Source organism: Sorex fumeus, unplaced genomic scaffold, assembly GCF_029834395.1.
Source record: "Sorex fumeus unplaced genomic scaffold, SorFum_2.1 ptg000015l, whole genome shotgun sequence".
NCBI lineage: Eukaryota > Metazoa > Chordata > Mammalia > Eulipotyphla > Soricidae > Sorex > Sorex fumeus.
This window is the reverse complement of record NW_026606072.1, coordinates 391555-410765: the sequence shown is the minus strand read 5'-3', so window position 1 is coordinate 410765 and position 19211 is coordinate 391555. Positions and strand designations below refer to the sequence as shown.

The 19211-nt window shown below is 56.0% G+C and overlaps 1 protein-coding gene across 1 annotated transcript in view; it reads right to left on the bottom strand.

Moving 5' to 3' along the window:
* Nucleotides 1–19211, bottom strand: part of PDZD2 (PDZ domain containing 2) — a 258393-nt gene that overhangs the window by 7781 nt on the left and 231401 nt on the right. Inside the window, exons 15-23 of the mRNA XM_056112017.1 lie at nt 18863–18897; nt 16989–17145; nt 15440–16197; nt 12400–12544; nt 8789–9058; nt 5536–8578; nt 4318–4435; nt 3640–3741; nt 1661–1931 (exon numbers count right to left, since the gene is read on the bottom strand). Of these exons, the coding sequence (XP_055967992.1) occupies nt 1661–1931; nt 3640–3741; nt 4318–4435; nt 5536–8578; nt 8789–9058; nt 12400–12544; nt 15440–16197; nt 16989–17145; nt 18863–18897 (4899 nt within the window). The remainder of the gene's footprint in view (nt 1–1660; nt 1932–3639; nt 3742–4317; nt 4436–5535; nt 8579–8788; nt 9059–12399; nt 12545–15439; nt 16198–16988; nt 17146–18862; nt 18898–19211) is intronic.

Sequence of the window (19211 nt, the reverse complement as noted above, 5' to 3'; positions counted from 1 at the left end):
ACCTGGACCTCAACTGCTCTGCACTGTGAGGCCCCGGAGGCTGCCAGGGGCCACTTCTGAGCACCAGTGGGTGTGGCTCCCGACCCACGTCCCCCTGTAAAATAAAGGGAGTCACAGACGGCGCTGCCAAGCACCTCACTGTGGAGATGCTTAGGGCAGGAATGCGCCTGAGCTTCAGGGGGAGAAACTGTGTGTGGGGCCCAGAGTGAGAGCACAGTGGAGCGGGTGCTTGCCTCGCATGCGGCCGGCCCGGATCTGATCCCCGGCACCCTATAGGGTCCCCCGAGTACTGCCAAGAGTAATTCCTGAGCACAGAGCCTGCTGGCTGTGACCCCCAAAACCAACAACAGAAAAATTTGGTGTGTTTGAGAAGATTTCCTGCGGTCTGCTAAGCTCTTCTTCTTTTTTTTCTTTTTTGGGTCACACCTGGCGATGCACAGGGGTTATTCCTGGCTCTGCACTCAGGAATTACTCCTGGTGGTGCTCAGGGGACCATATGGGATGCTGGGAATCGAACCCCGGTCGGCCATGTGCAAGGCAAACGCCCTACCCGCTGTGCTATCTCTCCAGTCCCGGCCTGCTAAGCTCTTCTCTTATGATTGGTTGGTCAGGTTGCCATCTGTTCTTTCTTTATTTGGGGGGCCACTCCTCGCTCAGTATTTGAGGGATCATGGGGTGTCGGGGAGAGAACTCAGGCCGCCCCACCTGCAATGCCTGCATGCCTGCCGCTGAGCTCACTCGCTGATGTACCACTGGACTGAGAACATGTATGCGTCCTCACTTTGAGAGGTTCTTCTCACAAAGGGCTCGATACAAACTCTGGTGTCTTCCCTAGGAAAAGATCTTAGTCCTGAGTCTTGCCCTGCTCGGTCTATGCTGCTCCCCATTAATAGTCTCTTATTTAACAGCCACTAACCAAGAAGCGATAGCACAGCGGTAGGGCGTTCGCCTTACAAGCGGCCAACATGGCCGACCCGAGTTCGATTCCTCCGCCCCTCTCGGAGAGCCCGGCAAGCTACCGAGAGTATTCGATATGCCAGACACAGTAACAACAAAGTCTCCAATGGAGACGTTACTGGGCCCGCTCGAGCAAATCGACGATCAACGGGAGGGCCTTTACCTTTACCTTTAACCAAGAAGCAACATGGGTCAGAGATCGGACTGGGGTGAAGGCGCCTGCCTTATGCCAGACCTGGTTCAAGAAACGGCCAGGTGTGACCCTAAACCCTCTCCATCTCCCCCCCCAAAAAAGATGTAATTACAAAAGGGCTTCTTTCTTAGGACAATTGGAGACATTCTCAAGTAATGATTTTAAATCTTACCCAATGTGGGGGGCTGGAGTGTTAGGATAGTGGGTGGGTGCTTGCCTTGCACATGGCCATCCAGGTTCAATCCCAGGCACCCCATAGGGTCCCCTGATTACCGCCAAGGTCAAAGCCAGGAGTATCCTCTGAGCACCTTTGGGTGTGTGACAAAAATTAAAACCTTCCCCAGTGTGGCTTTCAGGATGTGAGGAGTATTGAACGCCACTTGGACACTGCTTTTGCAAGACGCATTCACAGACACTTGGTCACATCTAATTTCTCTGACCAGAAGATCGTTGGTTACTACCACGCCAGCTGCCCACCTCCCTCTGCCCATGGCCGAACTGGCCGCTCACCCAGTGCAGGCTCCGGCGGGGAGCTTCTTCCGGCCAGAGAGCCCTTCCCATTGGCGGTGGGGGGCTCCTGCTGGGGCGTGGGTGGGGGTTGAACGCTCTCTTTCTTGATGACCACGAGGACATTTCTGTGTAGCTGTGCCTGGTGCAGGACCTTCACAACATCACCGTGGTCTAAGCCGGCCAGCGAGATGCCATTGACTGACAGAAGGACGTCACCTCTGTCCACGGTCCCTTCCTGAGAAGCCGCCCCCTGAGAAAATACCCTATGGACCTGGAGGACAGAGACCAAGTTCATGGATGAGCTCGCCTTACTGGTGGGAGAGCCCCGGGGCTGGGACACTTGCCTCGCACGTGGCTGACCTAGGAGAGATCCCTGGCATCCCCTGTGGTCCCCTGAGCACTCCCCAGGGGGAATCCTGAGTGCAGAGTTGGGAGTAACCCCTGAGCATAACCCCCGGGGGTGTGACCCGCCCCCCCCCGCCCCCCCCCCCCCCCCAAAACACACAAAGCAGAGGATGAAATGAGAGCAAAGGCAGCATCCTGAGGGCAGAGCCGGGAGTAACCCCTGAGCATTGCTGGGTGTGACCACACACCCCTCCCCTGCACACACACAACACACACACACACACACACACACACACAATGGAGGATGAAACAAAAGCGAGGGCAGCATCCTGAATGCAGAGCCGGGAGTAACCCCTGAGCATTGCCAGGTCTCTCGGTCTCTCTCTCTCTCTCTCTCTCTCTCTCTCTCTCTCTCTCTCTCACACACACACACACATACACACACACACACACATACACTGTGGAGGATGAAGTGAGAGGAGTGAGGGTAGCATCCTGCATCTCTTAGCTCAGCTTCATGCCTGGCACTCCAAGGGGCTGTGAGGATACAGACTCAAACAAGGCTTGGTTTGTTCTTGGGAAGTGGCCTCTCATGATCTCAAAGGCCTTGGAGCGATGGAAATTTTTAAGTTGTTTGGGAGAAAGAAGTCATTTCAGATGCAAGCCAAGATGTTGCCAAAAAAAAAAAAAATTTTTTTTTTTCCCTTCTGGTGCAGAAAATGTGGATAATGAGGACATAGGCAATTGTGTTTCTAAGGAAAATGCTTAAAATTGTAGGCGTTGGAAGCTGGGAAGATAGTACAGCAGCTAAGGTGAGTTCCTTGCACACACACAGAGACAGGTTTGACCCCTGATACTCAAAATGGTCTTCTGAGCCCTGCCAGGAGTGATCCCTGAATCAGAGCCAGAAATCGCCCTTCTGAGCACTGCTGGGTATGGCCAGAAACGAAAATTAAAACGAGGAATTTGTTTTGTTGTTGTTTTGTTTGGGGACCACACTGGAGGTGCTCAGGGATTACTCCTGGCTCTGCACTTGGGGATCACTCCTGGTGGTGCTCAGGGGACCATATGGGATGCCGTATGGGAATCAAACCCAGATTAGCTGTGTGTCTGACCAGCTCCTAAAACAAGGACTTTAGGGCCAGTATAGCCCACTGGGTAAAATGCTTGCCTCACAAGGATCTGGCTCAGGCTAGGTAAAGGTAAAGGTAAAAGCCCTCCCGTTGTTCGTCGATTTGCTCAAGCGGGCCCAGTAACATCTCCATTGGAGAGTTTGTTGTTACTGTGTCTGGCATATCCAATACTCTCGGTAGCTTGCCGGGCTCTCCGAGAGGGGCGGAGGAATCGAACTCGGGTTGGCCATGTTGGCTGCGTGCAAGGCAAACGCCCTACCGCTGTGCTATCGCTCCAGCCCGGCTCAGGCTAAGGTACTCGTTACTGAGGACAGCTGAGCCCTGAGCACTGCCTGGTATGCCCCCCCCCCCAAAAAAAAAGAAATGAAACAAAAGCACGTGACTTCGTCCATGAAAACCCTGGGTGCTGTTTTGTCCGCTTTTCCAATTCTGTTTTGGTGGCTGGGAGCCTGGCGGGCAGCCACAATCTCCCTGCCATGCAAGTGCCCGACTGTCACTTACCACAGTCGACTTGGGGTCCACCTCTGACCCTCCTGCCACGCTGAATCCCAGACCTGAGCCTTCCTTTTTGTTCAGGACGACAAAGTAAACATCTTCTTTGTCCTGGTGAAAAACAGCAGAAACAAGAGTCTGTTTTTCATGTCAAGAGTAAGGCGGGGGCCGGAGTGCTAGTACAGTGGGTAGGGCTCTTGCCATGCACAAGGCTGACCTAGGTTCAATCCCCAGTACCCCATATCGTCCCCACCAGGAGTAACCGCTGAAAATCGCTGGGTGCGGCCATAAAAACCATAAAAACAAAAATTAAAAAAATGAGGTTGCAGCAGAAGTATGACACTGCCCTGCCCCCTCCCCCCATGCCCTGGTTTGGGTACAGATTTGTCCCCAGCGCCCTGGTGTCCCTTCTGAGGGGGTAGGAGTCTCCGTGACTGGCAACTTAGGTCCCCACCATTTCCCATTCTCTAGGACCCCCCTCTGCTGGTGAGCTCTGCATGGACGGGGTGGGGAGACAGATCCAGGCTCTGCAGCCCCAGGCGGGGACCTAAAACTCCAGGCAAGGGCCAACTTCTGAGCAGACTGCAGGCAAGAGAGTGGGACAGTCACCGAGCTATCAGATGCACCCTGAGGACGTAGGGGAAGGGCGTGGGGTCCCTGCCTGGAGACCCCTCCCCTGCAGCTCACCTCTGATTGTCCTTGCACCTCCTGAATTAGAGTCACAACTCCTGATTTGGACCCAACTGATGATAAGACAGACTGTAATCTCTGCTGGTCCCCTGCCGAGGCCAGAAGCCGATCCAAACTAAAGAAGATAAATGGATTCAAAGTAAAGAAGGTAATAGGGGAGCGGGGGTGGGGGGGATGGGGGGGGGGGGTGGGGGGGTGGGGGGGGGAGTCATGGGGCGGAGCTTGAGAACACTGGTGCTGGGAAATGTGCACTGGTGGAGGGATGGGCGTTGGAACACTGTATGACTGAAACCCAATCATGAAGGGCTTTGTAAGGGTCTACCTCACAGTGATTCAATAAAAAAGTAAAAAAAAAAAAAAAAGACATTGCTCTGTGTGTGTGTGTGTGTGTGTGTGTGTGTGTGTGTGTGTAAACACAGAAGGCCATATTTATAGGATGCCTTTCAAAAAAGTTGATTCAAACTAGATAATATAAATATATGGATGATTTCTATTATGGAGGGTGAAACGCCATATTTATAAGGACGCATTTAAAACATTCTCCTTCCTGGTTGGAGAGGTAGTTCATTGGGTGAGGTGCCTGTCTTGCATATAGCCACCTAGGTTTGATCCCTAGCATCTCACATGGTCCCCTGAGCCCACCAGGAGTGATCCCTGAGCACTTCCGGCTATGGCCCCCCAAACAAAAATAAAACAACAATGACCCTTCTACTATAGGTTATTTCAGGGGACATTCGTAGGAAACTAGGGATCCCTCTAAGCTGTCACAGGACTGATCAGCAGAGACAAGGAAGAGATTCAACATGTTTGGACCCCAGGGGACCATTTTTAAATAGTCTGAAACTTCCTTCCGGAACCTTAGTCCCCTGGAAAGGCCCAGACTGGCTGTGGGGGGGGGGGGGCTTTCCTGCCGCTGGTTCATGTCCTGGTGACTCTGCCATGGGGTGAGAAGCCTCTGCAGAGCCGCATTCAGCAGATGCACCTGCCACGGGTACCACATGTTTCCAATGCTGCTATCAAGGACAGGGCTTCGGACACAGTGTGGGGACTTGCACTGTACAGTGACACGGGAGGTAAACTCAAAGGAGAGGAACCCGGACGGAACTTCAGTCTTGCTTGCGCTTTCCTAGACATCTAAAAGCAGAGCGCGGTGAAAAAATCCAAAGTTCCGCCCCCCACCCCCCCACCCCCCACCAAATAAGAGCTGGCACTTACTTCACCGACCAGCTCGTTCCAGGAGGTAGACCCGGCTCACTGGCTTTCGGAGAGGCCCTGTCCTCCCCGGGTCCAGGGCAGGAGGGGGCTGGGGGCCCATCAGGGCATCCCGCTGGAGAGCCCAGCGACCTCCGGGGCACAATCTCCAGCTCTGTCTTGAAGAGCACGGCCGTGGGCCCGGCCAGGGGGTCACCACAGAGCTTGTCCAGGTCAGGCATGCTCAGGGCCCTCAGCTCCTGCAGCTTCGAGCGGGACAGGGTGGCCGATGGCTGGGCATGGCGCACGGAGGACCTGTTCCTTTTGGCGGGAGAGGCCGAGGGGACGGGGGCCGTGGGGACGATGCCTGAAGGCCCGAGGGGTTTCCTAGGGTCTGTCTCAGGGCCTCCTCTGCTGTCCGCTGCTGCTGGGCTCTGCCGGGGGCCTGTCAGCATAGCGCTGGACGGTGACTTGCTCAGCTGGGGGACGAGGATGCCACCACCTTCGCTTTGGCTTTCGTTGCAGGAGCTCAGGCTACGCCTCAGGGACCTCGGGGTGGGGTCCCCAGCGTGACCCAGGCTCCCCAGGACCACGCTGCCCGAGGACCGTCTCCCGATAGGCGGCTTGGTGCTCACTGACAGAAAGGGGCACGCCCCGGCCTTAGCGGCCGGCCGGTCACTGTGGGCCAGGTTCTCGAAAGACTTGATGCGCTGCTTGACCGAGAAGAATGAGGTAGATTCGGGCGGCCAGTTCTGCTCCGGGCAGTAGTGCCTCCTGCCACCCCGGACTCTGTCGGTGGCTAGGCAGCTCACCTCTCCCTCGCCCGTCGTCGTCAGCAGCGGCAGGTCCCGTGTCTCCGGCAGGGGCTTCACGCTGTATAGGCCCTGTCCATTGGCCAGGCCTAGCATCCCGTGGCCTCTCGGGGCCCTGGCCTCCGGGGTGGTCGCACACCCAGGACTGTCCCGGGGAGCAGGAGCTCGAGCCGGGTTGTGGGCGGAAGGTTCCTCCCGCCCGAAGAGGCTGGAGAACTGGGCAGGCATGGAGTAGGTCCTGGTCGCTGGCCTGGGCATGTAATAGGGGGGGTCTCCCAGCCCGGCGCCCGCAAAGGAGCTGTCCCTGGGCATCCCCCCGAAGTCTGACCTGGCCGGGGAGCTGTTCACCTGTGCAGAGCACAGGGGCTGGGAGGAGGACGAGGAGGATGAGGAGGACGAAGAGGAGAAGGAGGAGGATGGGCACGAAGCCAGTTTGGCCACGCCAAGAGATCGAGGCTGCGTGTCTGGCTCTGCCGGGGCGGCCCAAGGCAGGGCTGATGATGGGTGAGTGGGGGCCGATGGCCCCGATGGCGGGACACCCAATCTGAGTTCACGCCTCTCCACACCGCCCGGTCTGCTGCTTCCTGCCGGCCCATCCTCACCTGCGTTCTGGGCTGTCCCCTCCGTGGGGATCTCCACGATTTTCAGCTGTGTGGTCCTTTCCCGGGCATCGCCAGCCGTGGCCCTACCACTTCGCTGGCCGCTCACCCCGGGCTGGGCGGCCTCTGGGCTGGAACCCGCCTGGCCGCACCCTGGCTGCTCCGTGTCCGGCTTGGTGCTGGGGGGCCCCCCGGTGCTTCTGGAGGCTGTGGGGGGCGTCCTGTTCTCGGGGCCACACTTGGGCGGTCGGGGACCACCCCTGTCGGTTTCTGAGGAGTGGGCCGCCACATGCAACCTGCACGCAGCCAGCTCGGGAGGAGTCCTGGGCGAGGTCAGGGGGGACACACAGGTCCTGATGCTGGTGTCCAAGGCCGAGAGCCGCAGGGGCCCCGGGGCGGCAGGTGGGGGCTTGTTCTCCAACCCACCCCGGGCAGGCGAGGGGCTGGCTGGCGACTTGGGGTCTGACTCCCCTAGCTCTGCTCTTTGTAGCCTCTGTGACACTACCTTGGAGAACATTTTGGGAGGGTTCTGCGGTGACCCCAGGGGTCTCTTGGGATCAGACCCTGAGCTCTTGGTGGCGGGGGCCTCGGCACCCGCTTTGCTTCTGCCCTTCAAGCTCAGTCTCCTCAGCCTGGACCCTGCCCTGGCTTTCTGGCCACTGCTGGGTAGTGCCTCCGCCGAATTTTTCTTGGGCGCATCTCTGTTCTCCAGACTCTGTCTCGGTGGCGGAGGGCTGCTGGGCACAGCTGTGGTACTCCCCTTTCTGGGGGCTGAGCCCACCCCAGGGTTTCGGGCCTCCGGACTGCTGGCGGGCACGGCCGGACGCCCCTTCTCGGCCCGGCTGGGCCCATGGACACCGGGGCTGCTGGTGTGGGGGTCTGGGGAACAGGCTGTTCTGGGCCTTCTGGAGCTGCCGTGGAGGCCCAGGGGTGTGTCCTCCGGGTCCGGGTCCTCGGAAATGTGCAGGTCTGTGCTCACGGTGCCCCCGTCCTGGGGGCCCACCTTGACCCAGGAGCACGGCAGCCCCCTGGCCAGAGTGTCCACATCCTGGTTTCCACCAGGGGTTCTGCCGTCCAGCAGGTCATGCTCCAGACCATTCACCACAGCCGGTGCCCGGGGCGGGGCCTGCTGTGGGCACCTGGTGATCGCGATAGGCGGGCTGCTGGCCCTTGCTGGTGCAACGTCCTCGGCAGGAGAGGGCCGCCGGGAGCCCACAGAGGCTGCAGGACTGAGGGTGGGCCTGTCTCGAGGGGCCCCAGCCGCGTTCCCCGGGGTGCCGAGCCTTAGCGGCAGTGCTCTGGGCACCCCCGAGCTGGGGGAGCTGCGGCGAGAGCACATTTCCACTGGCTCCTCCTCAGATTCAGCAGCGGCATCTTCTGGGGCTGCAGCCAGGGGTGCCCAGCCCTCCCGGGGGGCTTCGGCCAGTGACTCGGGGTCAGAGGACGAGTCCTCGGCACCACCATACATGACGGACGGCTCCGACGTGGAGGCGCTGGCCGCCTCCTGGCGGCAGCTGCTGAAGTTCCGGGAGTAGCTGCTCAGGAAACTCTTGCTGACCGCGAGAGGCCGGTCGGGTTGCAGGGACGCCAGCAGTGAGGACTGACCCTGACCACTGCCCTGGGCCCGTGCCGCTGCCGCCACCGCTGCCGACAACTCTGGTGGAGGGCATGAGAGTCTTGCCGGCTCCGGGGCGAGTCTGTCCACCTCGGTCACTGGCCTCCCTCCGCTCCTTGGTGGGCAACAGTGTCCCAAGAGCCCGCCGCACGCAGAGGACAGTGAAGTGCTGGCCAGTGTGGCCCCCTGGAGTCCTGGAGGAGCAGAGTCTTTGGGAGGGCCCGAGGCTGGAGGAACCTGGCCGTGCTCACCACTGGCTTGGGGGGCTCCCGCGGGTGCCCCACTGTGGGCCGCGGTCACCCTGGGGCCAGGGGTCACCCTGGCCGCCGACATCTGGCTGCTGTCGGGCTGGGCCCTCCTCGGGGACGTGCTGTGCTCCCGTCTGGCTGGACAGCCTTCTGCCTCCACATGCATCACAGGCCTCCTGGCTTGGGCTGCATCCTCCGAGGTCTGCCTAGGGTCCGGGGCAGCCGCCCCCTTCTGCTGCGGGACAGGGATGCTGTCAGAGGAGCTGTCCAGGCCTGTGTGAGAGAGAAAACACAAGGTGGGTGGCGAAGGGAGGGCGAGGGGAGGAAAGTGAGAAAACGGGAAATGTGGAATTGGAGGGGAGGGGGCGAGTCACGCCCGACAGTGCTCAGGGCTTACTCCTGGCTTTGTTCTCAGCGGTCACTCCCGGGGTCAGGGTTGGGCCTGTTCGAGGCAAGCATGTTAACCCCCTCTAATCCCCCAGCCTGTTTTGAACCCCACTAGGCAGAGCTTTCCTTCGTGATTGGTGCCAGGGATGGGCAGGAAGGGGCAGGGCTACAGGAGGAGGCAGCTGATGCTGTGTTTTACTGATTGTGTGTGTGTGTGTGTGTGTGTGTGTGTGTGTGTGTGTGTGTGTGTGTGTCACACCCGGCGATGCAAAGGGGTTACTCCTGGCTCATGCACTCAGGCATTACTTCTGGCAGTGCTCAGGGGACCATATGGGATGCTGGGAATCAAACCCAGGTTGGCCACGTGCAAGGCAAACGCCCTACCCGCTGTGCTATTGCTCCAGCCCCTTACTGATATTTTTTGAGCCACACCTGACAGTGCTAGGGGCTTACTTGTGGCTCAGTGCTCTGGGTCACTCCTGGGTTGGGGAACTGGATACTCTATGTGGTGCTGGGGATAGACAGAACCAGGGTTGTCTGCATGGATGCCAAGCGTCTTACTCTCAGGCCCGCTGATGGTGGTTTTTCACACTCAGATTCATGTGCTCAACAACTGCTAACAGGGGACTCTCATTGGATGATTTGCAAAACGTGTTTATTTGAGGGAGAAGAAATTACATGGAGGGATAGAGCGATGGTACAGCAGGGTAGGGCAGTTGCCTTGCACGTGGTCACCCCAGGTTTGATCCTAGGCATCTCATATGGTGCCCTGAGCACTGCCAAGAGTAATTCAGAGTGCAGAGCCAGGAGTAACAGAGCCAGGAGTAACCCCTGAGCATCACCAGGTGAAGCTCAAAAACAAACTGCGTGGAAGAAGGTCTTCTGTGTCACTGTCTGAAACAATCCTTCACTTGGAAATCTTTTGCTGCCTGATATTGGGGGGCCGTGAGCCCAAGTAAGGTGCATCACGGATGGGAGGATTGGAGGTCTTTCCTGATGGGGTGCACGAGTGCATGAACCTTCTAGAAGGTTCTGGTCTTAGATCTGACTGGTGCTGGAGAGGGCGCACCTTGCGGACCCATGAGTCTGTAAGTGGCCTCGGAGGGCAGTTTGGACACTGTCCTTTGGATGGGGGTGGTAAGTCTACTGTGGTTCAATGGTGGTTGTAAGGGCAAAACCGACACCATGACAGGCAGCAGAAATAAGCAAAATCAGCTAGGCCTCAGGTTCAGTTCCTGGAGCTGAAACACTCTCGGTTTCTCAACAATGAAACAATGTGTAACTAGCCAACCGGAACCCACCTAGGAAAGTTCCTGGGCCCAGCAAGTGGGCTCAATCAATCACTATGCCCCCCAGTCAAAATGCCCCAGAAATTGTCTTTTGTTACAAGGAGTAGCTTATGTAACCATGAACTGTTACTGAAAACTATTGTTTAACTATTGCCTGACCACTGTTACCCTAGACACTTGCCAAAACACCTTTGGTAACTAAGTAAGAGTCTTTTCTGAAACAATAAGGCATGTACGACTTATGGAATCAAACCCTGTATAAACTGCTTGCCCTTGAAGGTCGGGGTCGCTATCAACAGACCACTCTGTGGGTGAGATAGCTGACTCCCCTATTCTGGAATAAAACTCCTACTGCTCCTGCATTATGGTGCGCGTGTCTCTGTCCGTCTCGCCGCTTGGGAACCCAGAGTCCCTGACTTAACAGTGGGAGCTCTGTCAGAACCCACATTCATTTGCACACAAGAGTTAGACCTCCAGGCCGTAGATGGGGAGGGTGAGGATGATGAGTTTTCCTTTTAGCTGTGATGCCCGAGCTGTCCTGTAAACACACATTCCTCTCATCGTGGACACAGTCTGCCCAGCCCCCACCTCTGATCTGGCCCGACAATGGCCTTGAGAGCTCCATCCGTAGCCCAGTAGGCCCGTATGTCTATGGATATCCTAATTGACTAATTCTGCACAGCCAAGCTGCTGTGGGAAGGAACAGGTCACAGAACTTTTTTGTTTTTGTTTTTGGGTCACACCTGGTGATCCTCAGGGCTGACTCCTGGCACTGTGCTCAGGTGCTCACTCCTGGCTGTGTTTAGGGGACCTTATGTGGTGCCAGGAGTCAAATCCAGGACGGCTGTGTGCAAGGAAGGTGTCTTACCCACTGTACTATCGCTCCAGCACCTGGTCACAGAGCTATTTAGTTGGAAAGAAGAAATGAGGGGCTGGAGCAATAGCACAGTGGGTAGGGCGTTTGCCTTGCACGCGGCCGACCTGGGTTCGATTCCTGGCATTCTATATGGTCCCCCGAGCAACACCAGGAGTAATTCCTGAGTGCATGAGCCAGAAGTAACTCCTGTGCATCGCCGGGTATGACCCAAAAACCAAAATAAATAAATAAATAAATAAATAAAAAATAAAAGATGAAAATTGAATTAAAAAAGAGAAGCTCTTGGGCCCAGAGAAATAGTACGGAATTAAGGTGGTTGCCTTGCATACAGCCAACCCCAGTTTGATAGCCCTGGCACCACATATGGTGCCCCCAGGCACCGCCAGGAGTGATCCCTGAACACAGAGTCAGGAGCACTGGCAGCCTGATGTGGTCCATATTAGTAGGTATATATAAATAACAGTAGGAGAAATAATTGAAGCTCTCAAATATTTCTGTGATCGGGCTCTGGGGAGAGGGTCCGGATTGGAGGAGTGAAGCTGAAGTTTGATCCCAAGCACTGCATCCCCCCCTACCTCCCCGCATTGCTTCATGTGGATGAAGGCAAGTTATGGCTCTGGTGCTCCCTCCCCCCAGTAAGCTCTGTGGGAGACCCCTGTGAAAACCTTTTTGTCTGATCTGATGATTTGCTATCTTGGGTCAAAGATTTCTGATATACTCTGACACCCTTAGTGGTGCCACTATTGCAATCACAACTATTACAACTCGATAATTAACTAATTGCTTTTGGTTTGGGGGCTGCATCAGTTGGTGCTGTGGGTTGTTACCAGCCTAGTGTGTGGGGAGATGGTGGTGCTGGGAATCCAGTCTGGGCCTCTGGCATGCAAAGCATGTGCTTGCGTCCTTTGAACCATCTCCCTGACCCCTCAAGGGGGTCACTTTTAAACACTGAACTGAGCAAGAAGCAATTTCCCCATCCCACTCAAAACTCCACTCCTACTGTTTTGAATCAGAGAACTTCATCCCACCTTGATGCTCAGTGAGTGAGAGAATGAGCTTACCCGTCCTGGATAGCCGCCCTCGCTCTGCTGCGGCTTCCTGCAGCTGCTCTGTGTGCTGGCCAGTGTCTGGAGGACGGGGAGGACTTGCTGGCATCCCATCGGAAGGGACGCAGCCATGCCCCCTGCTCAGCTTTCCCAGAGGCTCCTGGTACAACGACAAGCACAGGTCACAGATAGCAGCGTGAGAGCCGGGTTCTGGGCTTAAGGTTCAGCCTTGCCTCTGCCTAACCTCCGTTTCTGAGCACCAAAATGGGAATCATTAGTGGGTAAAATGCCTTGCCCGCAGCTGACCTGAGTTCCGTCCCCAGCATCCTAAAAGGTTTTCAACTACCATCAGGAGTGATTCCCAAGTGCAAAGCAGAGCCAGGAGTAAGCCCTGAGCAACACCCACTGTGGTACAAAAAACAAACAAAAAAAAAAGGGAAGGAAGTTCTGACACATGCTCAATGTGGGTGAATCTCGAAGATCCTGAGCTACATGGAATCAGTCATCACAAGGAGAAAAACACAGTCTACTTAGGTGGGAGGGGGCTGTGTGTTCCAAGTCCTACAGGAATCCTAAGGGTGGTCTTGGGGTGGGAAGGAGAGGAAGGGGGCCACTGTTTTCTGGGGAGAGAGTTTCCCTTTGATAACATGGAGGTGGATAGGCAGGATGATTGTACATTCTGAGTGTATCAGACATGATTTGAATATTATTATACTGCTATATTTCATGTTATGTATCCTATCACAATTTGAAAAAATAGAGGAAATGGGGATAAAATGTCTCCCAATTCATTATCTTCTGCTTCCCACACCCAAAGATGCTCAGGGTTGACTTCTGCTTCTGTGCTCAGGTCACCCCTCGTGGTGCCTGGGGGACCCTGGGATTCGAGCCAGGGTCAGCTGCATGCAAGGCTTGACCTCGAGCCTATCTCTCTAGCTCCCCCCAACTCAGAGTTTTAATTAAGACTAGTTGGGACACCAGTTATGAAAACAGCCTGCGGCATACAAACAGCTATAGAAATGTAAGGGATTGGGGCTGGAGAGATGGCACAGCGGGTAGGGCGTTTGCCTTGCACACGGCCGACCCGGGCTCGATTCCCAGCATCCCATATGGTCCCCTGAGCACCGCCAGGAGTAACTCCTGAGTGCAGAGCCAGGAGTAACCCCTGTGCATCGCCAGGTGTGACCCAAAAAGAAAAAAGAAAAAGAAATGTAAGAGATTTATAGTTGTGGTACCGTAGAGAGGTAGCTTCGAATAAAATCAGCTTTGGTAGCTGGAGAGAGGACCATTCTGGGTGGAGAAAACTGGTAGTCAGTTTTTCAAAATTTCGTGATACTATCAGTTTGTCTTTCTTTCTTTCTTTTTTTTTTTTTTATAACACTAAACATTAAAAAAATATTGCAGTTTGCCAGAGAGGTGGTCCAGTGGTTAGGGCTCATAGGGTTCCCTGAGCCCATCAGGAGAGACCCCTGAAGGTAGAGCCAGAAGTGATCCCTAAGCACTGCTGTGTGAGCCCCCCCACCTTCCCAACAAACCAAAAAAAATTGTCACAAAACAAATTGTGGTGGAATGGAGCGATAGCACAGTAGGTAGGGATTTTGCCTTGCACGTGGTCGACACGGGTTTGATTCCCAGCATCCCATATGGTCCCCTGAGCACTCCCAGGAGTAATTCCTGAGTGCAGAGCCAGGAGTAATCCCTGTGCATCGCCAGGTATGACCCAAAAAGCAAAAAATAACAACAAAAACCCCCCAAAACAAAAGAACCCACAAAAAACAAATTGTGGGCTGGGGAGATGACTCTCTTTTCTATAGTGCATGCTTTGCCCCCTGAACATCACAGGGAACAATGCTAACAGAGCCAGGAATCGCCCCTGAGCACTGTCAGTGTGGTTCAAAAACCAAACCAAAATAAAACCATAAATCAATCTGCCAAATGGTTGGTAAGTCAGATGATCCGTGCGAAATCGCCTGTCTGAGTGACAGAATCACAACACGGCCCAAAGGTGGCAGCAGAGGAAAGAGGTAAGAGAACAGGAAGCGTCTGCAGGTTGTTCTCAGGGGAGGGAAATCTACACAGGGTTGGACACGGTTCCTTTTCTATTTGCCAGAGCGGCTTAGACGTAACAGAGCCTCAGAGGTTTGGAACTGGAGCGGGGTGACGGCCGTGCAGATTGTGCATGCAGAAGGGCATTTGGGTGCTGCTGCTGGAGTCTGAGCCTCAGGGCTCACATGGGCAAGTCCCGTTCCCCCTCCCCACCAACGACCCCCCCATCCCCCCCAAACTACAACCCTGCCTGCTGGATATCACGGGTTTTGTTTGCTTTTTTTTAGAGCCATCCTGGCAGTGCTCAGGGGTTACTATTGGCTCTGCACTCAGGAATCACTCCTGTTGGGCTCCGGGAACCATATGGGATGCTGGGGATCGAACCCAAGTCAGCAGCATTCCAGGCAAATGCCCTTCCCAGTGTATTATGGCTCTAGCCCCTGGACATCATGTTTTTCTTTTTAGGTTTCTAGGCCACACCCAGCAGTGCACAGAAATTCCATCCCGGTTTGGTGCGTGAGGGTCACTCTTGGTGGTAATCAGGGGCCCCTGTGTGGGTACCGGGGAAGGAACCTGGGTTGGCTATAGTAATGCCAGGCAAGTCACTTATCACCCCTGATCTGTTGCTCCCGGTCTGGGTCTGTGTAGCTTTAATGCTCTGCAATCTCTGTGCAACGTCTGGGGAGTGAGCATCACTCGGTACACCAGCTGGTGCTGTGCTGAGTTGGCTGGGCCAATTATCCCACCCTGTGTTGAAGACACAGGGTCCACTATCCGGCCCAGCAGTGTGTGGAGAGGCTGCTCCCTGAGCCTCCCACCCTTATCCACAGGCAAGATAGAATGTTCTGGGCCCTCTGACGCCCAACCGGCAGAGACAGCAGGAAGCTAGGATGAGCAGAGAAATGAGAGCGTCCTGGCACAGGGCGGAGGGCCCTGGCTTTCCAGAACCCTCCAGGTCCACGGGCACCCGCGGCTCCACCCCGTTCACTTCATGTCAACATACACTGACCTTTCCCGCCCTTCTGGTCCCTGGACTGAGCGTGGTCAGGGCTGGCAGGTCTTGGGCAGCACTGGGCATCTCTGACGTCTCTGAGCTCTGGGCTTCGGCGTCTGGCCTCTGGCGGTGTGGGATGACCCTGGCCACAGGCTTGTGCCTGGACACCAGGACGTCATTCTGCTGCTGCTGCTGCGGGGGGCTGGGGCCCTCGGGGACCAGCAGGCTCTGGGGGCCCGCGGCTGCTTTGTACTCCAGCTTCGGGGAGCTCCTTGAGGCCGAGAGCTCCTTCCTCCCAGAGCAGCCGGCGCCACCCGTGCAAGCCGCACCTGAAGCCTGCAGGCCGGCTGCCTGGGCAGGAGCGTCCCCTCGAGCTCCGGGGATACTCTGCTCCGAGTCCAGCGGGCCACCAAGCAGAGGGACCGACGAGGCCTTGCTGACCCGTGTCTTGGGCGGTGCTTCCTCTGGGTTGTGGTGGCCGGTGACTCGGGGAGAGCTGGACAAGCCGGGTCCGGAGCTGTCCTGGGTCAGGAGCCTGCTGGGATCTGCCAGGGTGCCCGGGAGGGACATGTAGTCCCCGTCCTCCTCGTCTTCGTCGCTGGCATCGTTGCCCACCCTCTTTTGGCGGAAGAAAGGGTTTCGGAGCCCCTGCGGGCTGCCGGGGAGGCTGGCTTGTCTGGCCACTGTCACCTGCTTGTGGATGAGTCCAGAGGTCCGGTGGCTTCCGAGGGACACGAGGCTGTTGGCCCTGGCTTTGCCTGACTCCTTGGGAGCTGGTTTTTTTTTGAGGGGGGGGTGGTTAGGAAGGAAGGGGAAATGCAATCAAATTTTGGTACGTCCTGCTCTCAGCTGCTCAGCACCCCAACTTCCCTTGAAAGACAGTGTGCCCAGCTGCATGGCTGGTGGCCTTGCTTCGCTGAGACCCATGAGCCCAGCCCCCATGTGCCAGATTTTCATTCCCGAACAGCCCTCCTGCTCTCCAGCACCTCCGTGGTTCCCCTCGACCCTACTGCTGGGAGTAACTCTTGGGGAGATTGTTGGAGAATCTCTGTCTCTCCTTCTCCCCCCTTCCCCCTCTCCCGCGGGAGCCCTGGGTTCCATCCCAGACACCACAAGGTCCCTCAAGCACAGCTGGGAGCGGACCCCAGCACAGAGCCGGGGACAGCCGAAGAGCACTGCTGTGCGCCCACCCCAAAGTCCTGGAGAATGAAAATGACTGAGATTCGACCAAAGCTCTGTGATAACATGGGTCCCTTCTGAGTGCTGCTCCTTGAAGGGAGGGCATTGGGAGGAAGGAACATGGGGTTCTGTTGCTGGGGTGCCCCCAAACACTAGGTCATGGCTGGAACAAACCAGGTCTGGTGCCACAACATTCCAGACCGTCTGTAAATAGCCCTGGGATGGGGTGGGGTCGGTTAAGCGCCTTCAGCTGCAGTGCACCCGCCCCTGGGTGCTGCCCGATGTTGCCGTTTCCAGGACAGTCTGGGTTTCCTCAGGGCAGAAGCTTCTAGCTCTGTTCACACTGCTGAGACGTGGGGCACCCAGGAGAGCACCCTGAACTTACTGGAAGGGGCGAGTGGCAGGCTACCGTCCTCCAGGGCGCTGCAGCCACTTCCCAGGTGATCCTCGTCTTCAGACACGGTCACCACGAAGTCTGACAAGGGGCCCGGGGCATCCGAGGCAAAGTACTGCGAGAGCTCGGCCTCCGAAGACAGCGAGTCCTGCTCAGGCAAGGGCGGCTGGTGAGGCGGGGAATGGGTGCCCTTTGCCAGGGTGCCCCCCCCCCCCCCCCGTCCTGAGCAGGGCAGCGAGCACCAAGGGCTGGGCGCAGGTTCTGCATGCCAGGACCAGCTCAGTTCCTGCATGGCATGTTCCCCCAAGCACTGTCAGGAGGGACCCCCAAGCACCGAGTTGGGAGCAGACCCCAAGTGCCAGAGGGTGTTGCCCACAAAGCAAACCCATGATCACAGTATGGATATCTGCTCTGTGGAACACGGATGAACACAGAGGCCATGGGTGCTGCCAGATAATGCCTGCAGGGGAACCCCTCTCTCTCTCTCTCTTTCTCTCTCCCCCCCGCCTCTCCTCTGTCTCTCTGTCTCTGTCTCTCCTCTGTCTCTCTCTGTCTCTTCTGTCTCTCTCCTCTGCCTCTCTGTCTCTCTCCTATCTCCCTGTCTCTCTCTCCTCTGTCTCTCTCTCCTCTGTCTCATTCTCCTCCATCTCTCTCTGTCTCTGTCTCTTTTTTCTCTCTCCTGATTCTCTATCTCTTCTCTCTCTCTCCTGTCTCTCTCTTCCATCTCTCTCTGTATCTGTCTCTCTGTCTCTGTCTCTTTCTCTCTCTGTCTCTCTCTCTCCTTCTCTCTCTCTCTCCCTCCATCTCTTTCTCTTTTCATCTCTTTCTGTCTGTCTCTGTCTCTCCTGTCTCTCTCTCCTCTGTCTCTGTCTCTCTATCTCCCCCTCCCTCTCTCTCTCCTATCTCCCTGTCTCTCTCTCCTGTTTCTCTCTGTCTCACTCTCCTCCATCTCTCTCTGTCTCTGTCTCTTTTTTCTCTCTTCTCCTTCTCTCTCTGTCTCTTCTCTCTCACCTGTCTCTCTGTCTCTATCTCCTCTATCTCTCTCTGACTTTGTCTCTTTTTTCTCTCTCCTCTTTCTCTCTGTCTCTTCTCTCTCTCCTGTCTCTCTCTGTCTCTATCTCTCTCCTCCATCTCTCTCTGTATCTGACTCTCTGTCTCTGTCTCTGTCTGTCTCTCCTTCTCTTTCTCTACCCCCTCTGTCTCTTTCTCTCTCTATTTCTCTTTTTGTCTCTTTCTCTCTCTGTCTTTGTCTGTCTGTCTCTCCTTTTTGTCTCTCTCTGTCTCTCTTTCTATCAGAAAAGCCACAAGGGCATTTCTGGATGGGGCCTCCCCCTGAGGAGGCACTGGAGGAAGGGTTAGGAAGAGAGAAGCCAAACCCAAGCCAACTGGGTGAGACCAAAGCCAACCGAGGAAACAAAAACGAAATGAGATGAAATCCTGCACCTGAATCCCCGTGAAACAGCCAGCCGAGAGAGGGTCCCCCACATCTGATCCCAAATCAGGACCCCCTATTATAGAGCTTAGTCCTTGATTTTGTCACTCTGTTTTTTCTGGGATGAATGCCCAATTAAAGACCCCCCTGTTTCTCTCAAAGGGGCATGGTAGTGCCTTCCTGTATGAAGGGGTCACACCTGGGGCTGGAGTGATAGGTAGTACAGTGGAGAGGGCGCTGGTCTTGCACGCGGCTGACCCAGGTTCCATCCCCGGCATCCTGTATGAGCCCCGAAGCACCGCCAGGAGTGGCCCCTGAGCATCGCTGGAAAACTAGTAGCAGGGATGCTGTGCTGGGGCTCTCAGGCTCAACACTGGGGTCCAGGTGTGGATTCATAAGCCAGACAAACAATAGCCTGTCCCTGGGGACTCACCTTTTTCCCAAGAGAGGGGCTCTTCAAGGGCGTGCCTGTCAGGGAAAGGAAATCACCAAACGGTCAATACAGCAAAGTAGCCACACAAAGCTCACTTCTTTAATTGGCAAAGAAGGAGCCAAACCGATTAGGCAAAGCCCTCTTTGCTTGGGGTGGGGGGGGCGTGGCACAGATACAGTGGCATATGCATCCGTGGGGGTACTTGACCTCAGCTGTATACGAGTGCTCATGCAGAAAGCTCTAATTGGGGGCTCTGAGTCTCTGAGTCCAGTGATGAAACCTGATGGAAACACCCCTTTCTGGATTGCAAAAGTTATGGGATATGGCCCATGCGCCAGTCCTATGCACA